Source organism: Dermacentor variabilis, chromosome 2 (assembly GCF_050947875.1).
Source record: "Dermacentor variabilis isolate Ectoservices chromosome 2, ASM5094787v1, whole genome shotgun sequence".
Lineage (NCBI taxonomy): Eukaryota > Metazoa > Arthropoda > Arachnida > Ixodida > Ixodidae > Dermacentor > Dermacentor variabilis.
In genome coordinates this window covers 83,576,768-83,597,683 of record NC_134569.1, presented here as the reverse complement: position 1 = coordinate 83,597,683, position 20,916 = coordinate 83,576,768, and the positions used below count along the sequence as shown (strand labels likewise).

Sequence of the window (20,916 nt, the reverse complement as noted above, 5' to 3'; positions counted from 1 at the left end):
AATAACTTAAGCCAAAGTACACATACCATTCTGTCGAAATGTTAGGTACAGCGAAGTGATTGTGAATTCAGTAATATGATTATTTCGCAATGGTAGTTTGGCTGGCGTGTATACGAAGCCTTTTCCTGTGAAGCCATTTTCGTTGACGTTTGCTCTTCGCTCCTTCGTGTCTTCTAAGGCCAGCCCACATCTTCTCAAAACAGACTTTTGTCGATCTCTGGTCTCCTGGCGCCATTTCGAGCGGTATTTCGCTGTTTTATCAAAACAAAGTTTGCAGTCTGGTCACGTAGGACCTAATCTCACGAAGAAAACAGACATAGGAGTGGTCGTCTCAACACGGGGAACTATGTGCTTAAACTTAAAAGCCAATATCGATTCCTGGACCTTTCTGTTCGCAGCGATCAACTTTGGCAAACTTTGCGGAGCGAGTTGCTCAGGAGTGTATCGACCGTGCTTTCTTCCTTTACAACCAGCGAGGTATTCGAAATATTTAGAACAGGATATGCAAGGGCAGGTGGGCAGGCAGTGGTGTGCATGGAACGTTTTTCTTTTTCCTGTCCCTTCTCCGCATCCGTTTTTCGTTGAGGAATTTGAAGGGAGCTGTTGCTACGCCACGCATCTCTTGGTAGATCCGCTGCTTGGAGCTGAAATGCTGCGATGTAGAGGCGCGTGTCCTTAGCTCACCAAAAGCCGCGTTATCCGTCATTTAAATAAACCATCGCGGGCTGACTAAGAGTGCCTCCTAAGACGAATCGATTTTTTCCTTCGACACTAAGCGGTTAAATGTGACCGAGTGACGCCAGCTTAAGGCAAACTCTTTCTCCTGCGCTGAGTGAAAAAAAGAGTACGGCAGTGTAAACCCCCCCCCCTCCCCACCTTGACTTTAAACCCTCGCACTCTATGTTCGTTACCTGGAAACCTCGCTGCTGCTCTGAGAAAGGAACGGGGCTTGGAGACTTGGACAGAAACGACGCATATATTAGAGCCATCCCCTGTTAAGGACTTGCCAAGATAAAAACTGGTTAACGATTAATAGTGCAGCTGAATATTCACTTCTTTTGCTACAAGTTGTTTTGAAAGCCCGGACAAGACTTCTTATATATAAGGACGAAGCAAGGAATTTTGGTGAATGCTATAGCATCAACGATAGAGTAGCAGTGCTTGTAGTAAAGCCAAATAAGGAGTATAAATTAAAAGCAGAAGAGAGTGCCTTGTCATGACGATGAAGAAGTAGAAAGTTTAGCCGCCAGAAAGGGTGAAACTTGCTACTGTGCGACAGTGGGGACAATGGCAATGCGGGGAATAGGTATTAGGGAGACTATGTATGATGTCGACTGCATCAGTATGCTCTGGGAGACATGACGCTAGAGTTCGCGGAAGGAAATCGCTTGTGAATAATTTTTCGCTTTGATGCAAAAATTGTAGCAATAAGTAAGAGGCCCCAGCTGGTAACATAGTACTAAAACGGACCATACGCTGTGTAAGGATCTCGGCATTGTGTAGGATGTATAAGTGTTGTCTAGGCTAACGGAGGGGGGGGGGGGGGCGTGACCACCGACTAGTGAGGTCATGGCATCGTTCTTGAATTGAAGAGATAAGGGGTGAAATAAGTCAGAAAAAGAGCCGCCCAACTAGGTAGCAGGCTGGGAAAATAAAACAAAAAAAGGAGGAAATAAATCGGAGCTTGACGAAGTTACTCTCAGATACCACAATCTGAAGCTGAAGGTACGCTCTCGGAAGCCGGAATGATCTAATAAATAAACGGCGCACTGTGAAGGTCTTGAAGAGGTTTTTGTCCTGGAGTGAACTCAAATGGTATGTTAATAATATAAGCAATGAGAACGATGCCGTGAACGCAGACAAAATGGCCTAGAGGGCTTCACGTGACTTCTGCGGCTGCCGCAAGTCAGCAGAAGATCACGCATAAAAGAGTTTTCCCGCCCTCTGGTGGACGCTTGGGCGCTTAGTGTTTGAGGTGGTAGTTATCCACGTAACTACCGAGAAGAGGCTTGGTAAGATAGAGAAGAGGCGAAACAGAAAGACGGGCGGCGAAGTCACCTTCAAGTTCCTGCACGTGCATGCCATTTCATCGCGGATGTCGGCAGCGTTTGAGCGTCTCTAGTTAATAGTTTATCGGTAAAGATGGATTACGCTGTATTCGCAAGGAGCCAAAGATTGGTCTAATAAGATTTAAAAAAAAAAAACGTCTGCTGAACCACGATGGCCCAAATGCGATAAAAATATTACTTCGCAATCCGTGACGTCACACTGATGTACCGGCGATAAGGTTCCCGGCAAAGAAACATTAATGACATGAAACTTCCACCGTCCTTTTCTCTTCTAATACTCAATTAGTTACACGCGAAATTAACCAAAATTGAGTTTTGAAAACAATACTTATCTTTTCAGTTTAAACTGATTTCGCGTTTCTATTTTGTGCCCCTCCAAGACTGGGTTTGACATCAGCGTGCACTGTTCGCCGGGCAGCCATTTCGGGAGCGCACCGTTGCGATTTAACTAACGAGCTCTTTGACCATTTAGTGGCTGAGTTAACCTCGATGCACGCAAACGCGTAAGGTCTTAGTTCTATTTCGGGCGCGGTGAAGTGCCGCTCGTTTGCTGCACAGCTTCTGGAAAACTTCAAAAGAAAGAAAGACTAACTCATTTTAAACAGTTTTCAGGTTAGCGCGGAATGCCGGTACAAGAATATTACGAAGAAGCTGAGCAGAGCAAAAGCAACGGGAAGTCAAGTCAACCGTAACTCGTTTACTGGTTCGAGAGATATATCGACGTTTCTATGAAGTGGCGCTTTACTGGAAACGCTAGCAGAAAAAAAAAAAAAGAAGGGCCAGCAGATTTGTGTGACCTCGCAAAAGGACAAAACTATTTCCAGCGAAGTTTGAAGTAGTTACATAAATAATTTAAACTGCGCGCTGTTAAACCACACACATTGGAACGTTTGAAACCTTGCTCGCTTATAACGCTTTCGACCGTTTTCTTACAACATATTTTGCAATAGATGTATTTGATCCACGCGCACTTGAATTGGCATACTGATTTATCATAGTGTTTCCCGCACCTTAGTTTCATTTAATCCTGGTGGCGTGTATTGTTCTCCCAGAGCAGCGGGCTAAGTTCTGCGCTGTTCGTAAAGCACACTCATAACGCTCCTGCTCGCTTGCATATGTAGGTGACTGCTAAAGCTGTATTTTGTCTACACGCCTTGAACTTCGCCTATACAATATTCCTAACCTGCACGTAACTTTGAGCAAACCAATATATAAACAAGGTGCCTTCTTTAGTTCACTGAGGACACAAAGAAAGTAAGAAAGAAAAATACCCGATTGAACCGACTTGTAAGCGCGTTACTTTAACGCCAGAGAGGCGCTGGACAAGAGCTGGTGTCGATTAACCATCCGACACCATCTAAGAATCTATTCATTAGCACGTCACCTTGTACTGCATCATGCACTAAAAGTTAACCCAGAAAGAATTTCTGTAACGACCTTGCCCAATGCGCTGATTGCAAGAAGTTTCGGCAGGGTAGGAGGGTGGGTGGGTCACTTACTGTATGGTGTGTATATAGCTGGACTGGCCGTACATCTGCAACAGCTTTGTGTACTTCCTTAAGTAGACTAAGTGCTTCAGGTGGAGCCGCGTCTATGCGTGTTCTGGCTTCCCATGGTGGTGCGCTACGGACTGGCGAGGTTAAAAGGTTGGGGCAAGAAGGACCAAACCTTTGTTATAGCCAGTGACCTCAAATTAGGATAAGTAGCTACCGACCATTTGTTTAGGCGTATATTCACTTTTCTTAAAGGTAGAAGGATGATTATTTAGAGACACTAAGCTTTGAATGTACATATCGTGTATTATTTCCAAAATGACTTCTGAATCGGACGACCGCTCGGCATACATTTGATGTTTAACTCCACTTTATTTTATTAAATGTGGAGATTAAATATAACGACATTAGGTGAAAGCATGCGGTATTCTGTTAAAGCATTGGCTGATCTGAAAAAAAAACAACTAGAGCCCGCTTTACATGACCGCAATTTGTAGATAGAGATCCTCACGATATACTGGCACGTACTCACTCTGGGGATAAGTTAGTCAAGCATCGGATAGGTCAATGTAAAGTGCAAAATAAGAGGTTCAAATTGTCAGACAGACGCTCGTCGTCCCATGACCAAGAATGATCTCTTTAATGTTCCGTCATAAAAATATATACAGCCAGAATGGTCACATGACTTTTGTGAGGACTGCAGTCAAAGGAAATGAAAGCATAGCGCTTATCTCAGCACTTGTCTGTGGCACAGGCCCACACAGTGCGTATCGGGATGACGTCGCAAAAATTTTATAACTGATAAATTAGAGTCGAAAGATAGATAGTGGAGGGCCTTCTTGATTTTATGAAAATGAAAATTCTACCATAACCACAATATGTAAACCAATTCAAATTCAATTTTGATGAAAGAAAAGGAGGCTTAAATTTTTGTGTTCAGAGTTTAATTCTCATTGGCCATAAAAAAAGAAAAAGATAAAAGATCTTGGATGGCAGCGCCAGCCTTCCCGTCGCTATGCTCAAGAGTACAGGCACCTAAAGATAGTACATTTTGAACAGTTAAATCTAATCCAAGAAGCCGGAGTTGTGTTTCTAATGTTAGTTTTCTTAATGTAATAAATCGTTAACAAATTTAAAAATATATGTTCTATGGTCTCATCTTTCCTACATTTATGACAAATCGATAGGGTACCAGACCAGTCCTGTATAAATATTAAGGAAAGTGTGCGGCAGAGAAGCCTACTAATACTTCAATTGCTCTCGGTTGACATAGATTACTTTTCCAGGGATACAATACATGTTAAAATTCCGAGGAATTTGATATAGATGGTACAGACGATACTCACAGCATCACTTGCCTCCGAAATCTTGCGGCTATGATCAAGGCTGACGTAGGGAGAACTTGAATGGCTGCGCCAACTATCGATGCCTTCGCCAGTTAATGTGCCGTTTCATTTCGAACTAGGCCTTTATGCCAAGGTACCCAGATTACATGAATATTAGTTATGTGCTGAAGTGCTAATGATTTACACACCGGCAAAACCTGAGATTCATTAGGTGCTGCGAGTGAAGCACACAAGGAGAAAGAAACAATTACGACGACTACATATTCTATTGATGGGTTGAATTTAAGAAAGGCCAATACTACCGCTAAAGAATTCTGCAGGAAAGATTGGTACAAATTCTGGAAGCCCCAGGGAAAATTACCAATCGCGATTAGGGCCGAATATACCACTACCACACTTTTCTTCGTTTTGCGTGGCATCAGTCGCTATAACCATGTTTGTTTCCGATCTCACTTAAGAATAATCTAGAGTGGCACTTAACATTCGGTAAGGTGGGTGTATTGCCTTACTTGGAAAATATTGTTAAATTGTATGTGAATTTGTGTGAATATGTGAATTTATGTTTATATGTGAATTTTACGAGTCGCAAATGAGCTACACCTCTCTCATTCTAACGTTCAACAGGCCGAGAAGAGTTTGTACAAAACTAACTTGAGGTGTATGGAATCGAATTTCAATGTACATCAAAAAAACATACTAGGCTGAGAAATGAACACAGTTTGTCAGCGTCTCATTGGTGATTTGTACGCACTTAAGAATGTTTGTACAGCAAGTACACGAAACTGAGTTACAAGAGAAGGCATTCGTGCGTCCAGATACAAAACAGTGTTTGCTACAAATTTAGGTAGCCTTAAATGTAATCTTAATGCCTGCTTTTCCGGAAGAACAAGGGGGCGAAGCTCATAGGCAGACGCCTCAGAGTATAACACACACCCGAAAATCTAGGACTGGGCGTACATACATACGAAAGGTTGATAACAAGATGGCCCTGTGCATCCCTGATCGACTGTCGCTCAGTCACCGCTCGAACGCCCTTTGCTGCGATATAATCTATGTGCGTACGCCATGAAAGAGCTGTCACATATAACACGAAGACACTTGACGACATCTACTCGTGGAATGACATCCAGTTGATACGACAGAGATATATTAAGGCGAAAGCCTTAAGTGGCTCATACTCCCGATGGCCTTGAAAAAACGTGCCGTCCGCGGTCCAGTGGTATAAAAGCTACAATCATCAGCAACGGTTCATACCCCCCCCCCCCCCTAAGCAAGTAAAGAAGTGCAATGGCTCATCCCGGTCATAATTCAGAAGCTACAAGTACTCAGCAATGTGAAGTGTATGGTGCATATATAATCGGAACCACGCATGCAACGCACAGAAACGCGGCGACTAGTCGAGTGATAGTAAAAAAAAAAAAAAAAACGTGACCATTACTTCGCAAGTAATGACACATACCCCGTAAGTAAGCGAAAAATGCAATGGCTCATACCCCCGTAAGGCTGAGACTATAGGCGCTCAGCAAAGTAAAGCCAACAGTCCATACATTCATTGAAATCACCCATACAAGACACAGAACAGCAATACGCTTCAATCCCCTGCTGAGAGGATGCAACGTAAAGTCGAAGCGAAACGTCGTTTACGCGAGTCTGACCCCGCTATACGAGCGGCAGCTAAGCGTCGAAAACGAGCCGAAGAAGTCTAACTGCGAAAGCAGTAACGCGACGATCTGTGGAGTGTGAAAGCGCGGCCACTGAGCAAGAAAGAAGGAGTTTGGATCATTCATAAAGACACATTGAGATCGTCTAAGCGGAACGCTGTAAAATTTAGAAATGTTTGCTACACCAGCTCTTCCTCTTCTTTTTGTCTGTTTCTTGTTCATTTTTTTCTTTCTTTTTGCCAACGAAGAAAGCGTAGAAAACGAAGAATCATTTCCAGCTCGCGCACTGCCCGTTCGTCTCGTTCTGACCCCTCGCTCACAGTCGCCATCGCTCGTTCATCTCGTACGGTCTGCTTCCCGAACGTCATGAAACGTCGGCTGCTGGCGCTTCTCGGTTGCATCTGGCTCAGCTTCGCTTTGGGCATCGTCTGCACCGTGTTTACCGTCAAGCTCAAGATCCAGACCGAGTACATCCTGCGCGCCCTCGAGAGCTTCTACTCGCAGCAGCAGATGACCGAAGAGCCGGCCGGCGAGTGCAAGGCGGCGTTGTGCCGCTGGCACAGCGACTACCTCTGGGGCCGCCTCAACGAGTCGGTCGATCCGTGCCAGGACTTCTACGCGCACGTCTGCTCCTCGGCCTGGTTTCGAGAGGGCGGCCGGCTGAGCGACCAGCCGTACGCAGACTTCTCGGTCGCTCAGCTGCTCGCGGACGTCCAGGACTCGCTGACCCGCTACGGGAGGCAGCAGCCAGATGGTGATCACGGTGCCTGGAGCTTCCCGGCGCAGGCCGTCTCGCTTCTCCGCCTGTGCAACCGGGCGTCGTCGTCGCCATCACCCAACATTTGGAACGAAGTCCATGGCACGCTCTTTCGTGCGGGCCTAGGCGGCTGGCCATACACGGACGAGCCTCCTGCCGATTGGAGCCTTCTACCGGTGTTAGCGGGCCTGGAGCGCGACGTGGGCGAAGGCGTGCTGGCCAACGTGGCGCTGCGCAGGGACCTCTCGCAGGCGGACGAATACCAGGTGCACGTTGAACCGCCCGAGACACTGCTTCACCAGTTCCTGCTCCATCGGCGCTCGTCCAGCTCGCTTGTAGAGTACGAGACCCAGCTGGCACAGCTCCTGTCCTCGGCGGCCGGCGGCAACGCGAGCGGCGGCGGTTTCGCCAACGCGAGCAGCAGCAGGGACTCGGTGTTCTCGCGCCTCGCCGCTGACCTGGTGGCCTTCGAGAAGCGGCTGGAGGCGATCCGCGGAGCCCCGCTGCTGCCGCTGGAGCAGCGCTACGTGCGCGCCGGACAGCTGGGCGCCGTGGCCAAATGGAACTGGACCGCCTTCTTAGCCGAGACGTTCCACGGCACGCGCACTGTGGTCTACAACACGACCGTCGTCTGCGACCGGTGCGCCTACTTCGGCAAGGCCACGCTCCTGGTGCAAGAGACGCCGAAGAGGACGTTGGCCAACTACGCCGCCGTGAGGCTGGTAGTCCTGCTATCGCCGCTGCTGCCGGCCGACGAGCCGTGGTCGGCCTTCGTGACCAAGCTGTCCAGCAGGGGCCTAAGCGGACTGACCGAGAGGCTGGAGACCTGCCTCGGCCTGCTGGAACGCACCTACCGCTACGGCTCGGCCATGCTGGCGCGCATGTCGCTGGGCCGCCAGTTCTCCACCGTGTACCGGACCCAGTACGATCGGCAGCTGGTAGCGCTCGCTTCATCGGTGCTGCGCTCGGCCAGTTTGCGCGCCGGGCGCATGGCCTTCCTTCGAGCGGATGAGCGGCGCAGGGCGCAGTCCAAGCTGGCCGCCATGGTCTTCCAAGTGTTCGGCACCGCGCCAAGCCTGTACTGGCCGGCGCTCTACTACGGCGTGTCGTCGCCCCTACTCAGGGAGTCCGAGCCGCTGGCGAGCGCCGTCGCCCTGTTGAGGCACACGCGGCGCTCCTATCTCTCGTCGCGGGCGCCCAACCTCGACCTGGACGCGCAGTACCCGCTGCGGGTGTTCGGCGCTCCCAGTAGCTACTACTTCCCACTGCGAAACCTTCTTTTCCTGCCGCAGAGCCTGGTGGCCTTCCTGACGCGCGTCTCGAACACCATCGACGCGCCCTTCATTCCTGTCGTGGCCCGGCCTATATTGGCGGAGGCCCTACGCGCCATCGATGCGCTCGACGGCAGGCACGTCGATGACGCCCTCGCCCTGCACACCTGGTGGGGCCTCAACTCGAGCGCTCGCTTCGAACGCCTGACACGCTGCCTGCTGGACCAGTACGCCGCGATCTTCTGGTCTTCGAGTTCAGGAGGCGTCGGCGCCAACTGGCGCGAGCACGTGGACGCGCACGCGTTGTTTCGCGACGTGGCGTCCGTGGCACCACTGCTGGATGCCTTCCGAGAATGGCCGGGCTCGGGCAAGCTTTCGGTACGCGTGAGCCGAGCGCGAGTGTTGGAGCCAACACAGCTGTTCTTCGTGAACTTCGCGCTGTCGCTGTGCGACCACCACGGCCGCGGGACGATGGGCCGCCTGCAGACCAAGCTCGGCTTTGTGCCCAGCGCGGTGCGCGTCAACCTGGCGGTCGCGAACTCGAGGGAGTTTGCTCGCGCTTTCCAGTGCAAGCCCAACCGGACTATGGCTCCTAGTAAGCGGTGCAGAGTCTGGTGACAACGGGCGGCTGCAGCGTGTCGCCATAAATAGATATTCACTTGTTTTGCTTCGTGGTCTCTATGCATTTAGTTTCCTTAAGAGCCGAAATGGCGTACCACCATACTTAAAAACGTGACTGCACTAAAGGCAGAGGCATTCACATTTTCCCTTCCACTTGCGCTGAACGAGTAAATCTGTTTACGCTTCTTGTCTCGTGTCTTGTTGGTGGCCTCTGTGTGCGCCTCTAAATAAGGGCAGTCTAAATAGATATGTATAGAATAGCCATGTCATGCTTACCTGCTTTAATTTCCTACGTACCTAACCCACTCCCCCAACCCCCCTCCGCCCTATACTATAAAGTCGATAGCCGCTGTAGGTATTCAATAAGCAAGCGCAGATAATAAAATTGACCGCCCTTCCACTACTGTGAAGAGGGTTGCAAGCGGAGCTCGGGATCCGCGGATATTCGTTGTCGTAATGCCTCGGCTTCGCATTCCCTCACGGCGAGGTCGGCGCGTCGACGGCGAGCCCTTTCTCGAGAGAGTTCAACGCAGGACGCGCGGCCCGCTCCCGCTGCCGTTCCTTCAACGCAACCTGTTCTTCGGGAGAGCGAACAAAACGCGGCCTCCCCATCTGACTGCCGGGCCTGAACTGCCGGGAAACGGCGGGCGCGAGGCGAGCGAACGCGCGATCAAATCCTTTCTTCCCTCCGTAGGGAGGGGACGCCTGTGATTGGCTCGCGCCTTGCGCTGCGTCTGCTTCTTCATGCATGTAATACCCCACTTTAAAGGTCGCGTATTGTGAACCGACAGTGGCTGAGTCGGTTAGCATGGTGGTCTCGCAACCTGACAAGTAATTTTTATTTTCGCGCGGCTTGGGTCTTTGCGTACGGCAACACCAACGCCGACACAAGTGAGGCAATACAAGCTTCGCTTGAATAGTTAATGTAATTTCGCTTTGCAACTATGTACTTGTAGCTCTTCAATGCTGCATAAAACCGGCATGCAGTTACAGCAATCATTTGTTGGTGAATAGCTCATCCCGTCTGCAGCCTCGATTACAGCATTTCCCGACTGCAGCGCCTAGAAAGAAAAAGTACAAGCTGCAACAATTCATCGGTGGAAAACAAAGTTGTGCTTTGAACACCGGCATACAGACGTGTACATAATTTATGCTTAGATAATTTCATAGAAAGCGCACAGGATCTTTTTTTTTAATCGACGCTGTCAACGCCGGTAACGTTTCATTTGTTTGTACCCGCCGTGGTAGCTTAGTGGCTAAGCTGTTGGGCTGCTAAGCACGAGGTTGCGGGATTGAATCCCGGCCACAGCGGCCCCATTTACATGGGGGCAAATTGCGAAAGCACCCGTGTACTTAGATTTAGGTGCACGTAAAAGAACTCCAGGTGGTCCAAATATCCGGAGTCCCCCACTACGGCGTGCCTCATAATCAGACTGTGGTTTTGGCACGTAAAACCCCATAATTTTTAAGGTTTCGTATATACATAATGATATGAAAATCTGTAGACTGGCTTTCTTTTGAAGAACAAATTTATGTTAATTCAAACACTGTTATTGTTGAAATAGTCCATTTGCACAGCGTTCTTGCCAGTTTGCGAACTTGTACTAGACGACTTTATTGCGGTAGGGGTCGGAGCACCCGTCTGCAATTCGAGCTTCAGTGGGAAAATCTATGCCAAAATGGCTATTGTTGAGTTGCGTATATAATTTCGGGAAGACATTGAAATAAGCGGGTGCCAAATATGACAAGTAGGTAGAAATCATGTTGATCCATGGCAAAAAACTCGCGTGTGCGGAGTTTTTGTTGTGGACCTGAGTGGTCTTAGAGCATACCCACAGTGGGGGATTGACCATGAATGGGGTGGTTTAATTAAGCGGTTAAAAACAACGGAACTAATAATTTCGATGTTGGAACTTCGATATTAATATTTTTGTAAGATGGAAAAAAGTAAAGTATATAGAAATGCAATCAGAACAAAACCATGAAATAAAAAGAAGAAATAATAATATTTAGTATAATAAATAGTAAGTATATAAGTAGATAGATAAGTAAACAGAAGAAAAAGTTTACACGCTATTCGACTCGGTGAAGATGGATAACTATAGATACCCGCCATGGTTGCTCAGTGGCTATGGTGTTGGGCTGCTGAGCACGAGGTCGCGGGATCGAATCCCGGCCGGGGCGGCCGCATTTCGATGGGGGCGAAATGGGAAAACACCTGTGTACTTATTTTTAGGTACACGTTAAAGAACCCCAGGTGGTCGAAATTTCCGGAGTTCTCGACTACGGCGTGCCTCATAATCAGAAAGCGGTTTTGGCACGTTAAACTCCATATATTTTTCTTTTAAAGATGGATGACTAGGGAAGCTGTTCAACGCATGACACAGAGGTGACTCAGAATAACTGTTTCTTTTTTTTTTTTTTTTGCACAACGAAGCCAGCTGTGGAAGAAGGCGACGACGACGAAGTGGCCCTAGCGCATTTGCGCGGTTGGCGCCGATAATTTTTTGACAGTTCTTTTCGAAAAAGTTGTACAAAACATTTTTTTCTACAACACCTGTTCTTACCCTTTTGCCTGGGACTTCTTTGGCTACCACGTGTGACAAGGGTACTTCAAGGGCGCGTTACAAGTCCCCGAAACCACAGGGGTATGTGCCATTGAGCTTGGACCCTTTCTTCAATATCACCAGGATCGGCCCACATGATGATTCGCTGTAAAAAAGAAATTCAGTGCAATTCCCCTTTGTGAAGGTGGATAACCAGCGAAGCTGTGTATTTGGGCCCCTTAATGGCGAACTGTCCATTGCCGTTCGACGAACCCCACATGCACATGAATGGAAGGGAGGCGAGGCATGACTAGTCGTTCTTCCGCGATGCTGAGCCTCATAAGATGACGAGGCAGCGGGGGTTAGACATACCCATGCATTATTGCAAAACAAGGCACGACACATCTTACTAACGAATCCCGGCACGTAGAACAGACACGCACCTCACCGCACTCTGAGGGCACACACTGCTTCACCGTAGCCAAGACGATCTTGCGTTGGTCGACATCCCACAGGGCAGAATTGGTTGTGAGGTCACTCGAAAACCACAAGCGGTCACACACAACACAGGACACACAAAATTGTTTTCCCACAAACTCCCTCGGAAATCTGGCCGCTGCTCCGGTGAAACGTTCCAAGTTTGTGGTGTCGGTGCCACATGGACGGTTTGCATTTCATTCCGCCTCGCGGTTCTGGAGGGCAGCACGCTTACGGAACCACCACCACGGGAGAGCGAAAGGAAAGGAGATACGCAAGCTCTCGGGCGGTGCGGACGTAGACAAAGAGAGGGCGGTGCGGACGTAGACATGACCGACGTGGGTCAAAGTGTAGTACCGGTTCTTATCAGCTTAATATCTGATACGGGTTATATTTGCACCTAATTTCCCTTCATTTAGAATTCCCCTTCATTTAGAAACCAGTAAATGCAGGCTACAATATACGTGAACTTACCTTCAACGATTTATCAAAACAGTGTGCTCCACGGTACACCATTATTTAGCGATATCGAGCATCACTAAAGCAGCGTATTGCTTATGATGTCGAGCGATGTATATGCGGCTTTATGAATCGACATGCGCACGCCAGATTTTACAGGGACTAAGCATTCAATAATCATTAACAAATTTCATGACATGGAGGCGAAGAATCCACTCATTTAATTTTACAACGTTTGACGAAAGCGCAATAGGCCTAATGTTCTCCAAAGTATACCCTCCACCTTGTCTCTCAAGTAGCATTATTACCTTGGCAAGCTGCCATTGTAACAGAATCCACGCATTTTAATCGAATAATTTACTAGGTCCAAAAGGACGTTAGGCGATGCCTTTAACAATATTTTTAACATTGCCCTTGTGAAGCCGTCAGGGCCAGGTGCTGTATTCGGCAAGCATAGTGCAGTCCGATTCAGCTCAGATAACGAAATTGATGTGAAGCCATCCTAAGGGTCCAATGCAAAACAGATAGCCGGAATACGGGATGTACGTCGATTATTTAAACCTTTGACTATCTCATCTAGGGAGACGATCATTTCTTGCGGCGTCGAAACAATTGAGTCTAATGTAAACGGCGTTTGGCAGCACCTTCCTAGCCCGAAGGTGTACGAACAAAGCACGTATTTCTTTTTATTAAGGATAATTGTAATGCCTAATATCATATTCATCCTTGACTTCGTTAACTACACTTAAGTACACCATCAAGAAATTGATAACCTTTCCAATTTGTCGGGCACTGATTATAGAGAGGCATCTTCCAAGCGGCGTTTCTTTTTCTATAATAACGAGTATACTCATCATTTCACCAACGTCAAGTGTTGCTTTTAGACGATGGGATGACAAATCTAGATTGCTTCCGGTAACCTTCTAAAACCGAACAAATAGTAGAAGCGATTTCCTTGCCTTTGGCATCGGAAAATTTAGAAACGATTGAACGCGGGCAAGTCTGAAATTTATTGTGGTTAACAAATGTACACTCTTCACATTCTAAAATATGTCACTGGACAAATGATTTAGAACGACTAAGGATGGTAGCTGTTAGTTGCTGAATCAACTGCGAACCACGACGAATCATTGAGGTCAGCGCTACAAAACGTTAAATCTAATAACAAAGAAAATATATCTCTAGCAAATATCGCTTGCTGTATTCTGACTTGAAATATTGTTATCGACAGACCACTGCCATAGTCGCCTACCGCACTAAAATATATTTTAAGCCCCCCCCCCCCTCTTCTCTTTAGACGTGGTGCGGATTAAAGTCGCTTGCACGCTGAATTTCCTTTCTACAGGCGGCCACAGCCTTATCAAGTTGACGCGTACCTTGCACACCAGTGGGAAATAAGTATCTGTAATTGAAAAACGGATAAATTTAATACGAAAATTTTGCAGTCGGTGTCCATGATTTAAAAGAGAATGTCCCGTGACAAATTTAACTTGAAACAAATGTCACTAATGCCCCACCTCGCGAATGTCGATATAAACGGAAATACCGAAGACCTTTCAAATGAAATGAAGCGAAGTTTCGTGAAAAATTATAACATCTGGATTAAGTTGATTAGATAGGTAAAAATTTATTCATAGCTTTAGCCATTGCTTCTTCCACAGAAGAGTCAATTGCTTCAGAGAGAATAATATCCACGACTGAGGTGCCGCGCAGTGTAACACCAGAGCATTTCTTTATCAGATGCAATGGCATCTCTTCGGGAGCAGCGACGGCGGTCGATTACTTCAAGAATTCGCCATTCTTGAGCACGAGCTTGGAAGTTCGAATAGTCAACTAGGTGTGTCTCCCCGCAGAGGCAGCACGTTTGAGACGGTGCGGAGCATTCACCCGAGGAACGACACTCAACTGGTGTGGCAACCTAAGCTTCACTTAGATCGTCCTGAGCCGTACCCAAACCTCCAACAATTCCGACACTGGATTGCAAGCGACGCGAGTGGTTCGACACGAAAGACAAGAGGCCACGCGCGTATTTTTGACGGGCGTGGTGTGCCTGTGGCGACGACTGGCACAGCCGGAATCCTCTTTTTATTTACAAGACGATTGCAGCGGTAAATAGCGACGATGCCTTCAGCAGAGAAGCTTCTCTATGATGTCAGCTGGACTCAAGCGGGAGTCGACACTCCGTACGAGACCCTTGGTGCACTCGAGGTGAGGCGGCATAAAAGCGCTCGCCAGGGTGGAAGCGAACGATGGGCATTTCAGTAGATGTTCAACACGGGTCTGCGTGGTCCGGTGACCTACAGACTATACCTCCCCGTCCGAACGCTCGAATGTCAGTGATGGACTAGAAGTGGTTAGACATGGTTTTAAGCTCTTTCTGGACAGTTTGCGGGTTGGCGAGTCCGATGGAACCGCAATTCGTAGGCACGAGAGCAAGAGAAATGCTGCTGACGCCACTGCCAAGAAAAAAAAAAAGAGTGTAAAGGCAATTCGACAGGTGGCAGGCATGCTGACCAGGCGGATCGCGCCTGGCTACGAGAATTGGTCGACGTTAGCGCAAGAAGGCCGATTCGAAGAATGCAAATAAATGGGGGTCTAAAGTATATGATTAGTTAGAAACATGATACCACCCGTTGCTTAGGCAAACCGCCCTTGCAGGTCTGCGTGCCCTCAAGGGCAAAAAAACACGGCTTCGCCAGTAAAACACCTCGGTCCTCGCTCGTCGTCGTCGTCGTCATCGTCGTCGTCGTCGTTGTTGTTGTTGCTGTTGTTGTTGCTGATTTACCTGCCGCAACCTACTTAGAGGAATCGGCCATGAATCGGGTAGTGCAAGGGTACAAAAATAATACTAATTTTGAGCAATATAGCTTCAATCAAAACTGGCAGCTTAAACTTGTAAAAATAAAAATTTTCTTTATATATATGCGAAAGCTATAGTATCTACATATTATAGAATATAAAAATGGGAATTACAAAAGAATATCGAAACGGGAAACTTTCGCATTTAATTATTTTTGTCTCACAAGGAAAATTGCAGAAGGCATCACAAACGTCCCTGTGGCTAAAACCCACTTCGGAAGCACTAAAGGAAAGAGGACCGGGATAGTCAACGTCAAGCGAAGTTTACGTAATTGTTCTTCCAGCCATCTTTTCCTTTGATCAGTGATCTGTGAAAGGGTGCATTGTCGTCGCAGAGCATCCAGGTCCTTGTGTGCACCAGATCGGGCACTTTTCTCGAAAAAGACCTCCCTTTGTACGCCCTAAAACTCGACAATAAAACTGGCTTTTGATAGTTTGGTCATTGAGGACAAATTACCGATGCCCTACAGAATGAATGCCGGAAAAAGAAACACGACGAGCGTGAACATTCACGTTTCTACTCACAGTATGAACGCTACCTTTTCTGTGTGTGACTTTCATTGCGCCCTCCATTCTCTGACTATGCAGAACTGGTGAACGTCTGCTTGAATGGTTGAATGCAACTATAATAAATACCATGAAAGAAAAAAAAAAAAAAACATTGTCGAGTTGCGGACATGCCCAGACCTTCTTCACCCACGGAGACGTTGGGCTTTTCCGCTATGACAACTGTTGCTTCGCCTCAGGACATTACCCGTACGCTTACGTTTTGTGCCTCAAAGCGAAAGACAGGTCATTCTTATGGAATCGCTTCCACTTATCTCACTTTCTTCCCATATTTAAAAACCCAGCTCCGAGGTCACCATTTTGACACGATTGCTTAAACCAAGATCGAATCGCCGAGGAGGGTGCTCGACTCGTTCCGGAAAAGAGACTTCCAGGACATATTTTGCGACCGCTGGCAGCGCTGCCCAGATGTGCGAGGGGACTAGTTCGAAGGTGACAGCGTCTGAATGCACATAAATAAGTTACTTCCTCCAGAACAGAGCCGGTCTCGGGGCTTTTTTGATACCACCTCGGATTTCGTGATTCGCGCAGCGCGTTGTACTGCTCCTTTTAGTACATTGTTTCCCGAACCGCGTAATTAACTCATCAGCAGATAAATCAATACCGTGCTGCAGACGCGGTTCTGAGTCGCACCGCTAAATACCGTGGAGTCGTGACATTTTTTTTTTCCATTCCTACTCTACGTTTACTTCGCTCGCTGGCCAGTTGTCCGCCATGCGTGCAACATTTACTAATACTGCGCTTAATGTGACAACTCACCGAGGTTTCTCACGACAAGTACCACTTCATTCTGGGGATAAATTTTCCAACTGCCATATTGCACGTGAAAGGAAGCCCGCCGCAGGAAAGACTCGCCAACCGGGCATTGAAAACCCGCCGCAGTAGCTGGGTGGCTATGCCAATCTTCATCCGAGCACGAGGTCGTAAGTTCGGTTACTTTCTCATAAAGGCAATATGCAAAAACACTCGCGAACTGTGCTTTGGGCAATGATCCAGCGCAGCCAAAGTTAAAACGAAGACCTCCACTACAGTGTCCCCACAAGCTGGTTTAGAACGTGAAAGCGCAGAACTCACCTCACTACCTGAACAAGTAAATTAGCGCGAGAAAGGACAGAGACACAAGAAAGGGAGACAACTAGCTCAACAATTCATTCTTCTAGAATATCACCTTAATATCGGATGTCATTGCCGGCTGAAAAGTTCGATGCGGTTCATTTCCTGTCAACGTAGAGTTCAAGCGATTATTTTTACATTAAAAAGAACAGCCTTGATGTCTGCGCTGAACATTCACGAAAGACAGTCATCCCTTGAGCTAAGACACATTCATGGCTCGTGGCCTAACACGGACAGTGTATTAACGATGGCACCTTGAAATTTTCTCAGAGACACAATGGTCTCAATGAGAAGCTTTAGTTTGTCGAAGGTTGTGCGTGTTGCGTATGCTGCGTATCTGTCGTGTACTGTGCCCACCATGTTTCATAATACCTATGTGGAGCAGCGTGCTAGGCGTGTCGCCTGGGAAACTCCACAAGGATTCATTGAAATCTCTCTCTCTCTCTCTCTCTCTCTCTCTCTCTCAGGTGGCCAATTTCACTGTTCCATAGCTACACTAAAGAATAGCGCGTCTTCTCCAGAACGTAAAATGATACATAAGTCGCTTAATGCTTTCTGGCTCTCTTTTTCACTAAATCCATTTTCCTTGCATGTTTGCGTGCAAACAGTTTGTTTTACTTTCGAACCCGCTGGCGCGCCTACAACAAAGCGCCCTAAATAGGGACGAAACTTCCAACGTTCCTATGACTTTTAATAACGATCATCATGCCAGCATAGGAACCCTCAGCCGCTCATGGGTGAGGATCGCTTACCCCAACCGCACATACTTCACGCGTCGCAGCATAAATCCACCTCCAGCCAGACTTCATCTCCTGCGTTGCGAGAAGAGGAATTCAGGTAAGATTTTTTTTTAGAAGCTGTATAGCACGTCATCACGACACCGTGTTCCTGGACAACAAACTTGCTATTTTTCCACCAGCCTGTCATGCGAGGGATGAACTTCTGCCAGCCGGCGCGTTGTTCGCCACCATCAAAAGCACGGCTCGTCATCGCGTGGCCATTGTCCTTGGCTAGTAACGGCAGCGAGGCTGGCGGCTATATAAAGGGAAGCGACGTAGCGCTGTGAACATTTCTGCGGCCGTGGAGCGGCTGACTTCTGGCGCCATTAAAATAAGGTGCTCAAGTTTTTCGTGCTAAAGATGAATTAGAGAAGCGCTGCTTGTGTGTTTTAAAAATTGAATCTTCAAATCTTGCTGGTAGTGGTAATCTTGGTCGCACTAAGCGCCCCATTATATCGCGCCACACTTATAGAGAAATAAATTCTCGAAGCAGTTCTAGAAGTTGTCTGCAAACGTTCTACGAACACGCCGTGCCAACGTCTTGGACAATATAATCTTAGAAAAAAGAAAGTTAATGAAGAGGTAGTAACGGGGTGCAGTTACAAAGTTTACCACCCACTACTACCTGTTTGCTAGCTGTTTAATTTCTTCGACAATTCAGGCTTATTAAGTTACTTAGCAAGTTACCAAGCATTTTCTGCGTTTTACAGCCTGTTAGTAACCGTTTACTACCTACGCAAGAGATCCGCGGATGAACTGAGACGAAGTTAGTGAAGGGCATCGTATAATCTCTTATGTTGTGTCTTGGCAACATTAATGTGACATTTACATGAACAATTGTTTTTATCACTGTGTTGGCTTAATAGTTATGTGTTGCCTCGTGGCGCACATATGTATAAATTGTACGTTATGCGAATTTAGGCTCACAGACCTGTTTAATAATGCGAAAGCGTCAAATGGCCCATTGAGCGACAAAGACGGCGTCTGTCGCCTGTAGCCGCGAAACAGCACCTAAACTCGCATGGCGATTGACTGCGACGCCATATAACAAACGCACCTCGACGGAGTTCCCATTGGCTGCGAAGCCACGTCACGTGATACGCCTGGATGGAGCAGAGCGGGCGAAAGGGTCTTGCTGCGGCGCTAGCACTCCAGGTGTTGTGTGAGGGGAGAGGGTATCACCGCGTCGGTGGCATGCGGAGTTGGCACCGCAGGCTGCTGCTGCTGCTTGCTGGCTCGGGCAGCGCGTACCACTGTGGTACGTTACGCCCAGCGCAAAACTCGAAGGACCGCCCAGCGTCGTTCAATTGGACATTAATGCTTTCGCATTCACAACTCGTAAGTAGCGCTTAGGGTGTCTTCCGACTTTTTTTTAAAATCAAATAAGTAGGTTAGAAACTTGTCGCGTAGTGTCCTGATCGTTGCGTTGTGCGATGCGTTGTTCTGCTTTATCGTTTGTTGCCGTCTGCGCAGTACCGTTTATTACACGCAACTAAATGATTCTGTCACGCATGAAACTTACGTGCCATGATTAAAAGGTGTAATAAATGTGAAAAATCTGCCTGGCAATGCGGTTCTCGCGCTTTGTTTCGTTTCTTTTGTTTTTTTTATATGTGATTATATTAGGATTTTAGAGCAGAAACGACAAAGTTATTTCCCGGCTATGGAAGTGTCATTTTTAAACAAAACAGGCCCCACTGCTTATATAATTGGTTAACAAATGGCCCTTTACCGGTGTCATTAGATTCTGTGCTTCGTAAACTGTTACCACATGTGCCAGTCGTATGGGTACCAACTCCTTTGGGTAGCAGCTGAAACTACTCGTGCTGTCACTACCTACGGTTACTAGGATTTTAGTAAACTTTGTGACAAGACGTTATAAAGAAAAAAAAAAAGAACGACGTCCAAGAAGCTTGATGACGATGATTATGGTTTAGTTCCCAGGCTATGGCACATAGCCGAAAAACATCCCTGCGCACACTTCTCGTTTTTGCGTTATGTTTATTTTTTCTTTCTTTTTCTATAATGTGCAAGCGGCGAGGCGTGTTCTCCACTAGAGAATGTTCTATTTGCGCAGGCAGAAATAACTACCGACTAAAACAATAACAAGAAGCGGCAACCTTGCCACGAGGACCGGCGCAAATGAGGATAAAGGGAAGACAGGACAAGGTACACCCGGCAGAAACTCGGGTTTGCGAAGCGGAAAAGCTATAGCAAAGGTTGAAAAAGAAAAGGGCGGTTGCTCTAGGGGGACGTCGCCGGAGGGCAGCCTGACGGGCACAACAGATGACCAAACATCGGTGTCGCCCGCGTCGACTACACAGAAAGATACAGGATTGCAGCCCGATAAGCGCGGAAGATAAAAGACTGGCGCATGCGCCTTTCCATTTGTCACTGTTCCGCTACCGGAGCGGCGCGTTTTCAGGGGAGTCCTTGTCGCGCAAGGATTTTTTTTTTTATTTCCTTCTATTGCTTTTCTTTTCTTTTTTTTTTCTCGCAAGCGAGGCAGTAGGACATGAGAGGAGAAGGGCAATTTCGGATGAAAACAATAATACTGATGACGATAAGAAACCGGGGGAGACCACCTTTTGTTGACCCAGAGAGAGGGAGAGAGAGCTGCGATGAGAAAATAGAAGTGACCGTGCACGCCTCTATATAACTATACTCTTTTTCGCAGGTGTACACGTCGTCCATCTCATGTGCAACTGTGTTCACTGAACAAGCTTGTACCGTCTTTTTTTTTTTTGTCTTTATGTCGGGAGTGCTGTTCCCTTGGGAATAGTCCCGTGTCCATTTGCCTGAGCAAAAAAAAAATAAATAAATAAAACATATGCTGAGTTTATTCCAGTCTGTCGCTGAAACCCCCCTCGCTTGCGCACGTCGTCCAAATCTTCCTGA

At 47.4% G+C, this 20,916-nt stretch overlaps 2 protein-coding genes across 2 annotated transcripts in view; one reads left to right on the top strand and one right to left on the bottom strand.

Moving 5' to 3' along the window:
* The window catches only part of LOC142570360 (membrane metallo-endopeptidase-like 1), a 189,654-nt gene that overhangs the window by 123,964 nt on the left and 44,774 nt on the right, over positions 1 to 20,916 (bottom strand). The gene's annotated exons all lie outside the window — the stretch shown is intronic.
* LOC142570894 (neprilysin-21-like) lies at positions 6,897 to 9,264 on the top strand. Its single transcript, XM_075679198.1, has one exon. It carries the CDS (start codon positions 6,936 to 6,938, stop codon positions 9,213 to 9,215), a length of 2,280 nt encoding a protein of 759 aa, XP_075535313.1. The 5' UTR covers positions 6,897 to 6,935; the 3' UTR covers positions 9,216 to 9,264.